Source organism: Glycine soja, chromosome 12 (genome assembly GCF_004193775.1).
Source record: "Glycine soja cultivar W05 chromosome 12, ASM419377v2, whole genome shotgun sequence".
Taxonomy (NCBI): Eukaryota; Viridiplantae; Streptophyta; class Magnoliopsida; order Fabales; family Fabaceae; genus Glycine; species Glycine soja.
In genome coordinates, this window is record NC_041013.1 from 2,914,102 (window position 1) to 2,926,930 (window position 12,829).

The 12,829-nt window shown below is 35.1% G+C and overlaps 2 protein-coding genes across 3 annotated transcripts; both read right to left on the minus strand.

Annotated features, from left to right (window-relative positions):
• Positions 1-405: 405 nt before the first annotated feature.
• On the minus strand, positions 406-3,792 carry LOC114378008. Its single transcript, XM_028336508.1, has one exon. It carries the CDS (start codon positions 3,417-3,419, stop codon positions 1,005-1,007), a length of 2,415 nt encoding a protein of 804 aa, XP_028192309.1. The 5' UTR covers positions 3,420-3,792; the 3' UTR covers positions 406-1,004.
• A 4,314-nt stretch (positions 3,793-8,106) lies between these two features.
• On the minus strand, positions 8,107-12,443 carry LOC114378242. 2 transcript variants are annotated; one of them, XM_028336801.1, is made up of 6 exons: positions 11,945-12,443; positions 11,081-11,421; positions 10,832-10,984; positions 9,570-9,628; positions 8,629-8,722; positions 8,107-8,358 (listed from the first exon to the last, which is right to left on the minus strand). In XM_028336801.1, the coding sequence occupies exons 1-6, from the start codon at positions 12,336-12,338 to the stop codon at positions 8,143-8,145; spliced, it is 1,257 nt and encodes a 418-aa protein (XP_028192602.1). In that variant the 5' UTR covers positions 12,339-12,443; the 3' UTR covers positions 8,107-8,142. The 2 variants fall into 2 exon arrangements, 1 of the variants encoding a protein (XP_028192602.1); XR_003659277.1 differs by having other exon boundaries at positions 8,342-8,358; positions 9,478-9,628.
• Between the last annotated feature and the right edge of the window lie 386 nt (positions 12,444-12,829).

The window sequence follows — 12,829 nt, forward strand, 5'->3', positions numbered from 1 at the left end:
TGGCTTGAATTACATACAACATTGTTTGTGTTGTTTACTTCACATCAGAACCTCTTGCTCTTTATCTTCATTTAAGACAGAAGAAAGAAAAAAAATTAATCTCTACAAATGAGTTCACTGCAGTTTATATTTTCGAGGTGCACATGTATATAAACTATCAGAATTACAAAACCTCGGCAAGTTAGCATTAACCTCAAAACAGTTAACTGGAATTATTCATTGAACACAATATTTCACTTGCCATAGACTCTTAAATTGGCAACCAAACCTCAAACAGTTCATTGGAATTATTCCTTGAACACAACCTTTCACTAGCTGTATTTCTATAATTCCTGATCATGAAATATAGAGGAAAATAAAAACAAAATTATATAAAGCACATATTGTTAGCTATGCTTCTACATCATAACAAATCTGGAGCATCATTGCCATTTATTATTAACATAAGTATTATATTAGTGCATCAAACACAACTTAAAGAAAGTAAATGCCAAATTACACTGAACAAGTTTGTGGAGCAAATCCACAACCTATTCTAGTGTTTCAGTTTCCATGTAAAAAACCACACGACCCTGCAAGTTGAATTTTCTCCACGCTTCAAAAAGGAGATACATATTGTTAGCTATGCTTCTACATGATAACAAATCTGGAGCATCATTGCCATTTATTATTAACATAAGTATTATATTAGTGCATCAAACACAACTTAAAGAAAGTAAATGCCAAATTACACTGAACAAGTTTGTGGAGCAAATCCACAACCTATTCTAGTGTTTCAGTTTCCATGTAAAAAGCCACACGACCCTGCAAGTTGAATTTTCTCGACGCTTCAAAAAGGAGATGCATAGCAAGTCACTCATTGTAATGGTTGCTTTCAGATTACTCCTGGTCATGGAGATTGGCTTTTTCTTGGTGTCTTCCTCCTTTGATTCCAGTGCAAGATAGCACTTGCTAAAAGGACTCAGAGAAGACCTCTCTGTTTCTACCTTAGTTACATGCATACATCAGCTACACGCTTGAATAGGCCTTGCATGAGCAAAGGGTGAATCATTTTTCATACGGGCTTCACATTTGGGCATTGACATTACTGTTTCAAAAGCTTCAACCAGCAATGACACCTTCCTTTTCCCTGCTGGAGCAAGTCTCGTGACAGCTTGTCTGAGAGCGAAATCAAGCATCCATTCCTCTGCATCTTTTCTTTCATCTATCATTTGGTGCTTCAGTTCAACTTTCTCTGGTTCTGGCTCAATAACCAAGGGCAGGAAATTTGGCTTTCGTGGGTTGATCTTTCTCATTTCCTCATCCTCTTCCATAGGTCTCTTCCGCTTAGTTCCCCATTGCCTATTATTGCCCGTGTGCTGCTCTTCACCACCACCTGTGCTCGGCAACTTACTACCTTTAACTTGATTTTCCTCCGATAATTTCTGCTCCTGAACAACAATGGTGCTTTCTTCTGGCACTTCAGACGAGTGAATTTGGTTCTCCTGGCTAATTCCATTATCATCATCATTCTCTAGGCTTGCATTTCTGTCTTCACTGCTCTCATCAATCTCACAAATTTCACTAGTTTTGTGGCCTTCACTATTTTCAACTTCATCAAGTACCATTGAAACACAACTGACCTCATAATCCACATGTTTTTCATTTTCTCTGCTGTTATCTTCTGCATTTATCAGATGCTGAAATACTTCCTCAGTTGAAGTAGATTGGTCATTCTCAGAACTTGTATCATTGGATGGATAATCTGTTTCTTGAGTCACAAACTCGATACTTTCACTTGTGTCTTCCAGGACAGAATTAGTGCAATGAGGTTGTGCATCAAAACAGGTACTTTTCTCTTCTTCAACTTCTTGGAGTGCTTCTTCAACCAGAATGTCTGCATATTGACTGCTAACGATGTCGTGTAACCGCATTTCAGATATATCATGTGAACTCTCTGATAAGGACTCAAGTTTTGAGTCAGTTTCCTCCATTGAGCAGATGGAAGAATCAGTATCGTCCTCATGGTTGAATTCACAGAAGTGTTCCTCCTCCCAGTCCATATCACTATATTGGGAATCAGACTCATCCAAGTCAATATTCTCCATCTGTTCCCAATCATAGCTAGTCTCATTGCAGCAGCTTCCTGAACAGGTTTCTTCATGAAACCAGCTAGGTGGCTGGTTTTCATCTGCATCTTCAGCATTTTGTCCTAGATGAAAGCCCCCCTTGCTATTTGCTTCAATTGCAGCAGCATCAGCAAAATAGTTTTTGAAATCCTCCTCGAAATTGATCTGAGACTTCGGGAGGTCACGAGTCACTCCGGGAGTAACTTGCTTGACTCCATCCTCTTCTGCTGCAATGTCATTCTCGTCATTTGCAAAATTGATATCTTCTTGCTCCTCAAGGTCTTTGAAAGAGTTGAATTTTCCCATTTTGCCATCTCCTTCCCTTTCCTTAGCATAGATTTCAAAGAAGAAATCCATACCAATTTCTTGTGCCAAGGGAGTGATTGTTGGATTACCTGTATCAGCTTCATCACATGCAGGTTTTCCATGAAAGACAATCTGCTCACTATAAGAGTCTTTTTTTGTATCACAGGGGGGCACCTTCCATCTTTGAGGGCTCGCAACTTCCGCCTTTATATTCTTCTGAGTCTCCAAAAGATGCCTCCTTGCTGACATGAAGCTCTTCAATGGAGGCAAAGGAGAATGACCATGACCATGGCCATTAAGAGAACAATATGTATATGGGCAAACCTTCATAAGTGAAACTCCCTCAGACTCAGTTCCCCCAGGGTCAAGCATGAGGTACTCGGGAAACTTGCAGTCTTTCAAAGTTGAAGAGCAGGTAGCTCTCTCTGGTGCATTCACATCTTCAAACAGAACTGCTGATGTGAATTCTCTTGAACAAGCTTTACAAGGCTTGAAACTAGGAGTCTTTGTTAATGTTCTCATTGAATTCACACTAGATGATCTTGACAAAGTTTTTGCAGGCTCTTTGCAAGAAACATAGCTAGCTTTTGAATTTCTCATACATTTTTGTGGTAGACTCTTACCATCTGAACTAGATTGGGTATTCCGATGACTAACCGGCAAAAGCTCCTTTTTTGCATCTGAACTGCTGGTAGGCTTCATGTAATTGGGTGACCTTCTGACCATAGCCTTCTGCTGTTGTGGGGATGCTGCAGTAGTTGGAACATGAAGAGGTGATGGCTTTCTTGGCTGGGACAAGCTCCTGACCGAAGGTGGTGATTGAGGAGGCTCGAAATCTGAAAGCTGAAATGACCTTGACTTCATCATTTTCTTCACCTTATCAGTTCCTTTGGTTTTGCCATCTTGGTACTGAGAAGAATATGGCTTCAGGTTTGCTAAGCACTTGTCAGATTTGACATGATCAGCTTGGATACCAAGCTTGCTTAGAACCATTCTTTGAACCATATTCAAAAGAAAATAACATACATAATAAGAGGGAATTTAGAATCAAAACTAATCTTCCTTTCAGTGGTGGAGTTCAAGCACAAGAAGAAAATAAATCCTCTTGTGTTGTTTTCCAAAAAAGGAAGTTCACATTGCAAGGAAAAAGGAGGGACTGCATCCCGAACAACCAGAAAGATTCTCCCCTCTTGGTTTAATTTGCTTAATTTGCAGAACCTTTCCTTCTTGCTTTTTCTCAGTTGTTGTTGGGCAGGTAATGGAATTTGAACAAGGCTGATACAATTGTTTCATTCTGATGCGTACTAACACAGGGTTAAGGGACCCTTTGTGCTTGAGCATTATTAGTACTTGTAGCACCAGAACTCTCCATTTGCTAGTGACTTGTTTCTTATATTTAAAGCATAAAATCGTTGTTGATTTGATTCATCATCTTATCTCCCTTCAAATGACTAAATTACCCTCTCTTTGAATCTGATAAGGAAAACGTTGTGGCATTTTCTAGGTGACAGATAAAGACATTACATTTTTTTCTACTTTGTCATACTTTTGTTCAATGACAATTAAGTTTTCTTAAGACAGCCCTTTGGTTCACGAAATTGCCTCAACTGTTTTTGGCTTTCAATCAATTGCTTGTTAATGGTGTTGCATAAATAGATTTATAAGTATTGTGTTATTAAAATGGTAGGTATTTTATATCAAATGGAATGGATGGATTATGAATAGCTCTTTCAATTTTCATGCTTAGTAGTCTTCGGTTCGTACAGTGTTGGGTTAGTCTTTTATTGAGGAAAATTGCAGTTGGAAGTTCGAAGTGGCGAAATTTTGCTCAATAAAAATAACAATGAATGGAAAGACTTTTTTGGGTCTATATGAACCGAAAGACAAATGTACATAAATTGGAAAAGTTATGGAGGACGCGTGCATTCCCATGGATATTTTTTCTTATCAATTTGTCATCAATTTTGACAAAAAATTCACATAGACGAAAAAAGAGAAACACTAACAATATACTTTCTATCATATTCTTTTGAACACATTTTTTATTATTGATTGAAATTTATTGAAAATCACAATTTTGTATGGATCACATCTCTCATCTAATAATTCTAATGATTTTCTTTCTTGATTTTATAATTTTTAATAAATTTTCACCAAAGAGTGTGTGTTAGGAAAAGTATATTGTTAGCACTTCTCACGAGAAAATAATGCATGCCATGAGGTCCTTGTTAATAATATAACAAAATGTATGCACAACAAATTAGTAATATAACTTATATTAAGTAACACATGTGCTACTATTATTAATTTGATAGCGCAGCTAACTAGCCAAAGTATGGTAATAGGATGGGATGGAAGAATGAGGGAAAATATAATACAATTAGGTGCTATCTTAAAACAAAAAATGTTTTTGCAATGAAAATATGCCATGTAACAAATTGTATCAATAAATTTAGTCTCTTAAGATCTTGTTTATGTTCTACCAAGACCCGTTTTCTTCAACTTTAGTATACCTACTTCCTTCTCGCATTAGGTTTTGGACCTTCCTTATGTTTAAATAAATGTGTAACTCACATCACATGCAATGTAAGTAGTTGATAATTAATGAATAGAACATTTTTTTTTATAATTCAACAATTAATTAATAGATTTTAGATTTCATGATAACCAATAACAGTGATTTCAAAGTTTAGAAGTGCGTATAGTTGTTTATACTAAACGAATACAAGTAATCGTGTAATTTAATACTGCGAAATTTGTAATAATTTAAATTAGGTGTAATGCAAGTTTGTCCGTTTAAGAAACATAGTTGGAAGCATAAGCAATGAGCAGGAAGCATGGTGCATGGAAGGGAGGTGGAAATTTTGGCCTTTATGAAGTCAGGAAGACAAGTCTGTAGTCGGCAAAAATGGGCTGCCTGTGGGCCCTAAATGGACATGGGCCATGGGCCCATCTCAAACTAATCTCTCCGATCCCCCCAAAGATTCAAAGAATGATAAAATGGTAATTATGCTATGGACCCCAATAAGAAAAGAGTTGAGACTTAAATCAAATGGTAAGTTATCACCCTAAACAAAAAGGGTAATGCCTCATTAGGATATGGTCATTTTATCATTTATGATAATTTGAGGTAACGAAACGCCACCGACCAATGTTTGCTCTTAAGTATTGATAATGATCTTAAATTGAAAAGTAGCTATCAGAAATAAGGTCAATGAAGATGTTTTTGTGTAGTATTCGAAAATCGTTTAAATCAGTTTGTGAAAGGGCATGATCAAAGGTACTACATGAATACAAGATGTAGTTGCGAAGGAAAATAAAAGAAAAAAACACAGCTCATGTTTAAATTGTCATGAGACGTGCTGCTACACTATTCTTAACAAGTATAACTATATATTCTTGGTGCCGTACTTAACAACTGTTCTAGATGATTCTCAAAAAAAAAAAAAACTGTTTTATATTATTTACCCATTTGTAACTCCACGTATATATGCTAGGAATATTTTTTGATGTATAATTGCTATTTGTGAAAAAGGTTACAGTTAGAATTGATTTGATATTTTGGTATGAAAGGGTTGCTGAAGCCTTTTCCCGTTAATTAATAAAATAACAAAATTTTCACGCCGTAAACAGAGATTGCAGTTAAGGAATAGGTATTAAACTTCTAGAAAAATACAGAAGTCTTGATTATTGTAGAACCGAAATGTTTTCTGTTCAAGAAAAATTATTTTGGGTCATTACCTTTTGGTCTTCCCTGTTCCTTTTAGATGTCTAAATTTATGAAATTCCAAGTATTTATCCTTTTTTTCGAACATTTTTGAATTGTTAAAATGCTATAGTAGTAACTAGTAATAAATTATTAGTATAAAAATTTTCATCACCAATCATTCTCTTTATAACAATAATCAGTTTATTATATACTTGTATTATTTGTTTTGAACATTTTAAAATAAATAAACTGAAAGCACCTTGAAGTCATAGTTTCTTCAGAAAATAATTTTCCTATTAATTATCACCATCTACGATGCTCATATACTCGTGTCAGTAGATCGAAGGAGTTTGAATATTAATTAACCAAAACAACATTAAATATTTTTATTAGATTTCCCCGCATGTTGTCTTTCTGAATGCCTCCCAATCTGCTCAAAATATGCTGCTTCCTTTTCCTTAAACTTCCAAACACCTCACATCTCCAGAGTTAGAAAAGAAGTGATGTTTTTAGTATTCTGCAGCAAAGAATCAGAGTCCTTCCAATTTGTGGTAAGCACCTCTTTAATTCTTGAACTAATATTCAAACTCCTTCAATCTACTTAAATACCCCATTTTTAATAAAAAAATATTTTGATTCTTTAACTATTTCCTTAAAGCATTTTTTTATAGACAGCAAATATACTCCACAAAAGACAATCTCAATCCAAATTAGGTGATAAAATTTTCCTTTTAAAGTTGGTATAACTCATATCAATTAATCCACATATTTGGTGGTTCCTTAAATCATTTATTAAAAAAATAGAAATACTTATTTTTCAATTTTTTCTTTCAAAAGTAGTAAATGTTTCTTTCTTAGTATTTTTTTTACAACAGTAACATTTTGGTTACATCTATTTTTTTTTTTGTTACATGCTTACAAATTAAGCGCAGAAAAAAGTGCTCACAATTTTATCATATGTATAAAATTATCAAATATTAACTGTAGTAGTTCTAGAAAACAGAGAGATTGTACACCAAAATAGAACATTTCCTCTATAAAAATAGTATTAAAACAAATTAATACTAATTCCAATAAATTAGATAAGATTAAGTGATAATCATGGGACCAAACACATGTATCATGGAAGGATTTGGCTCCTCTGAAATGAAGAGATGCCTTTAGAGAACAAGTACACCCATAATAACTAATTAGAAAATTAATGATTGGAATTATGAAAAAATCAAATACATTTTTTTTTTTTTGGTCAGCAAAGGTAATATATATATATATATGAAAGAAAACCAAGTACCAGAGGTACTGTGATTACAATAAAAACCAGTGGGATGGTTCCCAAGACAGACTACACAGCAGTCTCGGAGGGAACCAAAACTAGAAACAGATTAATATACTAACACTAAGCTATGATTTCTGCCCTCAACTAAGTACAAAAGCATCTCTAAGATTAGATGACCATTGGTTGTAATGAACTGCAAAGTCTTTCTCAAAATTTCTAAGCCATGTCCAAAGTAAAAATAGTGCATCCTCCAGCAGTTTGTTGCCATCGTAGGTGTCGTTTGAAAATATAATCTTGTTCCTCAAATACATATGTAACAAACTCTAGAATTATTACAATTTCAACAGTTAATTTTTTAATCAACAGTTATTATTGCACTTTGTCTTCTAAATTCTCACTGAGGATTCAAATCCATCTTGGAGGGCTCCTTTTTTCTTTTTGTCATTTTCCTCAATAAAAATAAATAATACTCACGCAAAAAAGCTCTCTGCATAAAACTAGGAGGGTCAGGATACTGACAATATTTCGGAGAGAGAGCAAGGTACTTGCACAATTCTTACATTTACAATCCTATCCTATACATATGCATACATACAATCGTAGAGGTTAGCTTTTGTATCAAGATCTAATGAAGTTGTCCAAAGTCCAAACTGGAAGAATTCTCTCCTGCTTAGAGGACTTGATCATTGACATTTGACAATATGAAATAAAACAAATGGAAATTGTATACAAAAGAAAGAGATTTATGTTCCTTTCCGAACAGCAATAAGTAGTACGACAAAAATAGGAGAAACAAGAAAAAGAATATACGGCAAAACCTGATTCATTGCACTTTCTTGAACCAGGCCATCTTCGGGGTAGTTAGATTTATTTTCAACAAATGCATCAAAATAATTCTGGTAGTCTGAATTCTTTAAATAAAATTGAGATCCTGTTGTCACCTTCATCATTTCCATAGCCTGCCAGAGTTTGTAATTAGCCATGAATGCAAATAAAAAAAACATATAGGCCTTCTTTTCCATTACCAGCAGGGACAGATAAGTAAGGTGGGCATAAAATAAATTTACGAATGATTGCTAACAATTCTACATGCGTCATGCGTGGGAAACATCATACAGTAGAGTGTTTTAAACACTAGACAAAGTACAGTTCTTTTAAATTCAACTTGCACTGTTATTTAGCAAATCATTTCGCAGTAAGACCTAAAAACATTGCCCACCAGAAATTACCTGAAAGCTGTACATGAACTGTCTTGCTTTCTTGCTTACTTTAGGATTTGGATGAGATTTAAGCTTCTCATACATACCTCGAGTCTCATTGGACCTGTCAATCATCACAATATGTTTTGAAATCTTGAAAAAAGAAAAACAGGCCAATTAATAATAAGCACCAGCACTTTCCAGTCTCATGCTGTAGTTGTTAGACAAAGTCCCAGTTGTAGCAGACTAACAAATGTAGAATCTAAATGTTCACCAAGACTGCTGGGCAACCTACAACTTATTTTCAACAGAAAGAAAACAAGGTCTCATCATCAAAACTATCTGAGTTTCAGCATACCACGGTGACAAGGATTTCATTCCCATATTTTCCCCACAGATTGCAATGTCACCACTTTTGAACAGTTAAATTAGTTAAAGGCCGTCTAAAAAATTAAATTGCAACTTCAGAATGAGCTTCAACAAAGCCTGAGCCATCTTAGCGAGGGGAAATCAATGCTTCAATTAGAGTTGAATTCTGGAGTCAAATCCTGTATTCCCAACATAATCTATTTTGGGAGGGGGAGGTGAGAGGTCCAATATCATCATTTTCAATCAAAAGCCTCAATTATACAATATGATTGGGTGATGACATCAAGAAATGAAAACAAATTTCTGTTAAGGACCCAGATTTCTGAATTGGCCCCTATAAGGATATTCATAACAATATTAGACACAGCTAGGCAATACAAGATACCCAACTTGATTGTTTATCCTTTTAAGTTAAACTAACAGCATTATACAAAACACATAATTTTGAATAAAAAACAGTTATCAACATGATCACAACACAGCTGAATGAACAACCAAGCTTATGCATACTTAGTATTAGGATGTGTCGTCAATTCTGTGTAGAACACAATCTGGTAGTTTCCTTGAGAACTTTAGATATGCCATGAAGTTTCTGACAATACCTACTGAGGGAGTCTTGACAAATTGACCACTGCAAAGCAGCTAATCCATGGAGCTCACTCTGCACAGACATGATTAATCTCATACACATATTCCTCCAAATATTTTTTTCTCTCTCTAGTTTCCCTGCTAGAGTATATGTCATTACATTTAAAAGTTAAAAAACTAGATGCAATGCTAAGTTCAATTAAAGTAGAAAAAAAGGTCATCTTTCGCTGGTCCCTGTATTCACCTTCAATTCATGAAGCATGACTTTTAGTTGGCTTTCAGAGACATGATATTAGCTTTTTATGGAAAAGATATGTTTTTTCCCTCACATCTGTTAAATATTTTTATTTAAAACATTTCCCTGGAAGGTTAATTCATCCATAACCTTCTCTTAGTTGGGCAATGCTTCCTTCAGCTTTCCCACATTCATTAAAAAGTCACCATCCTTCGATGCCTATAAATATCATATGCAATTTAGAGATTATAAAGTGCTGGGATTTTGAAGCAACACACAACAACTAAAGAAGAGGCACACAACTAATTAAATTAAAAAAAAAAAAAACATTTAAAGTAAAAGCATTTGGAAGTTAAGATGTCCTAGCTAATTTTCATAAATTTCATTTTTGTCTCATTTCCACCCACCCTCCTGCTCCAAATTGTCAATTGCAGCTCTGAACTGACGGCTTTTTGCTATAACCAATGAAGATTGAATTTATTAACCAGGAGGAAAATTGCAGTTCTATTACAAATCTAAGAGACTATTACTGTGTCCATAAAGTTAAGGTTAAATCAATTCAATTTCAAATTGGCATTTAGATGTTGCTTGATAAATTGATTCGATATTGACAGGCAAAAAGGAAAAAAAAAGTTTGTTTACTTAAAAGTGTCAGCTTTGAAATTTACAATTTTCTTGTAAAAACAATTGCTTGAGATGAAATCCGTTAAAAGGCTCTAGGCTCCAAATTTAGTTTATGACCACTTAATGCATCTTGAACATTTTAGGAAGAACAGGTAAGTTGAATGTCAGTATATCATATTCTATCAAACCAAGTCATTTCCTTCATTTGAGTAAACCAAAAAAGTATAGCAACTTGAGCTGTCATTTTTTTTCCTATTGGTCATAGCCATCAATGTTAATGAAAAATATACTCAACAATCAATAACTATGATAGAAAAAACACCCAACAATGAGCAACAACATATTACAAAAAAAAGAAAAGTCATGCATAAAGGGAAAGAATGCCAGTAGTATTTGGATAACGCTAGATATGCTTACCTCCTCGCACTCATATTTTAGCTTTGGATCAACATTTAATCCAACTTTCTTCTTGTCAGCAGCATGTAGCTGCTCTGTGCGTGCTTCTTTAACAGCTTTTTCTTCTTCGGTCTCTAGAACCTCTCCCAGACGTATAACTCTTCCACCACCAAACTGAAAAGGCCCAACCGAAAAGAAAATGAAAAGAGTGGACTAAGTTGGTTTCATTAGGCAGGAGCAGGAGCATTTGACAAACACTAAATACCATACTGTTTTTGAAATATTGCCAGGTCTAGGAAAGACACCCCAGGTAGAAACTTTTGGCTTGTAAAGTTCAGCCTCGTCCTCCTTATTAGTCTGTTCAGGTTCTGGAGTCGTTGCATCATCAAACTTGCTAGTGTCTCCAACAATAAGCTCCACCTCAGGCAAGTCACCATCAAAGAAGGGTTCCGAAATAGGAACCAATCCAGGTGGCAATCCCCTAGTCGTCTTCTTCTCTACAAAGCCAAGCCCCGCAAAATCCATCCTTGAAACTGAAAGTTCTCCCTTCTTACCAACCTTATTGTCCATAACATTTTTTCCTGAACTCCTATCACTCACTCCCAGGTATCCTAAAATTGAATTTAGATATTCATTTTAGCAAACCAGGTAATTGGACACAAGTAGTTAATGTGATGAAGTTAAGATTGAATCGTTCAGGTAGTATCTAGTTCGTGGTGGAAACAATTATTGATCAGACTCAACTTTCCTCCCAGCCAAACTCCGGATTAGTAAGGGTCTCTTTTCCCTGATAAACTAGAAGGTTAAGACAAAAAAAAAATCCATTTTAGCACAAAATGCATATTGAAGGACACACACATACCTTCTCGTTATACATTACATACTAAAGAAACATCAATGTAAGTCCAAGTGAGATGAAAGATTTCAACAAATTAACTCAGATCATTCTTCCTTCTTAATTTATTCTCCAATTGGTGCTTATGAAGAAGTTTATACAAACCTAAGTTCAACGTTTTATATAAAAGAATGGAGGTGGCAAGCATCAGTTAATTAGAGAGAGTTCTATTACATGAATCAAGCGCACGAATGAATTTACTCGCAATCGCAACAACAACAACAATTACTTATTACTACTACCTTGAGTTGTTTCACTAACAGCTGCAACTCCTTTATTCTGCTTGTACTTTTTGGCCTTCTCCGTTGCGATCTTGACAGAATCTGGCAAATCCTTTTGGGCCTCATTGTCATCATTATTATCAGCTGCGCTTTGCGTAGTTCCCAGACCAGAGTTCGGTTTTATGGACTCTTTATATGCTTCAGCCTTGCTAAACGCCAGCTTCACAGGATCAACGGGACCATCGGGTACGGGCTTTGGAGCGTCGGGCTCAGAAGATTCAGCATTGTCAGGGCCCACGGCCCAACACAGCGGCTTGGCGGGTTTGTTCGTTGCTGAAGGCGGTCCTGCTTTGAGTTTTGCCGGGGACACGACGCGCAACGAAGAGAACCATGGAGGCTGTAAACAAGCCATGTGTGAGAGAGAGAGAGAGAGAGGAAACGATCACGGATCACCACCGAGTTATACGTGTCGCAGTGTTTGCAACTTAGAGGAACCGTTACCGAGCCATTTGGTTTCTTCTGGTTCGTATTCTGTCGTTACTTGTTGGTTAGATTAGGCAAAGCAAACCAACAATTTTTCTAACATTTTTAATTTTTTATTATTATTTTATCAAGTTTATTGCTCCCTTATTTTAAAGCACTTTTCACGATTATAAAATACATATTATTTAATACTAGTAATATTTTTATTTATAATAATAATAATAATATAAACACTTTTTTAAAAAATATTATAAGTTATACAGACCACGATTTTTTATCTGTCGATAATGTAAAAACTTTGTTATATATTTATTAATCTCTCTTATTTATTCGTATTTAACTTAAATATTAATTAATATAAAATTATAAGAATAATGTGTGGTGGACAATTTTTCTTACGAATATCTACTAACGCCCAAA